We start from the raw sequence: 962 nt of genomic DNA on the forward strand, positions 1-962 counted from the left end.
TGTGTGTGTGTGTGTGAGTGTGTGTGTGGTAAAGTTTTGCTGGAGGGTGCATAGAGAGGGATAGAGACAGGGAAAGTGAGAAATTCACCCCCAGCAAGGATGGCCACATCGCAATCCCTCCAGCTCCATTCTGTTCTTGGGATTTGGGGTACGCACACACACACACACACACACACACACACACACACACAAGTGATTTTCAAGCCGCTGCGTCTGGGACTTGAACCACAGTCGGTCATGTGGGAGTCCAGCCCCTTAACCACCATCTACCTGCTGGCCCCGAGCATATAAACATCTTAACCTGACATTGAGCATTTTAACAGCTGTTTATTCCCTTTGCAGATAGCAACCACAGTCCTGAGGGAGTCCTTGGAAGCCAAAGTGGGTGCATTTGGCGACTTTAGTCCCGAGGTGGCAGAGGCATACCGACTCCTGGGTGGGACTCCTGGCACAGGGGAACCACAGCGGGGCCCACAGAAAACTGAAGAAGGTAAAGCTGGGGCCAGTTCTAACCCAAGACTCCCCCCTCCACCATGCTCCTTTTAAATAAAACTTTTTAAGTGGCTTCCCTCAGTTTGTAGTCGATCTAAACTAATGCTTGATGGGTAAAAGACATAATCATCTTCTTAGACATATTTATTATCCTTTTTTTTTACCATGCAGATTTTTAAAATAATTATTTATTTCATTGTATTTGTTACTACTTTTTAAAAGCTTGACCAGAGAGGGATCAGCAGCTGGCATAATGGCTATGTCGATGGACTCCCATGTAGTCGACTACGGTCTGAGTCCCAGATCCGGTGGCTTAAACTCATGCCAGGCGCATGTGTGTGTGTGTGCGCCCAAGATCCTGAGAGGAAAATTGAGGAGAAGGGATTGTGGCGTGGCCATTCCCCCTGGGGGATTTCTTGCTTTTTATCTCTCTGTCTTTCTGGTGGGTGCACATACCCTATAGCAAAAAC

General features: G+C 47.6%; 1 protein-coding gene across 1 annotated transcript in view; it reads left to right on the plus strand.

Moving 5' to 3' along the window:
* The window catches only part of LOC102481618 (tetratricopeptide repeat protein 23-like), a gene marked incomplete at its 3' end in the record, with an annotated part of 32,616 nt that extends 32,126 nt beyond the window's left edge, over window positions 1-490 (plus strand). Inside the window, 2 exon segments of the mRNA XM_027775959.1 lie at window positions 343-443; window positions 445-490. Coding sequence (XP_027631760.1) covers window positions 343-443; window positions 445-490 — 147 coding nt within the window.
* Between the last annotated feature and the right edge of the window lie 472 nt (window positions 491-962).

The sequence above is a fragment of the Tupaia chinensis genome, unplaced genomic scaffold (assembly GCF_000334495.1).
Source record: "Tupaia chinensis unplaced genomic scaffold, TupChi_1.0 Scaffold000621_1, whole genome shotgun sequence".
Taxonomy (NCBI): Eukaryota; Metazoa; Chordata; class Mammalia; order Scandentia; family Tupaiidae; genus Tupaia; species Tupaia belangeri.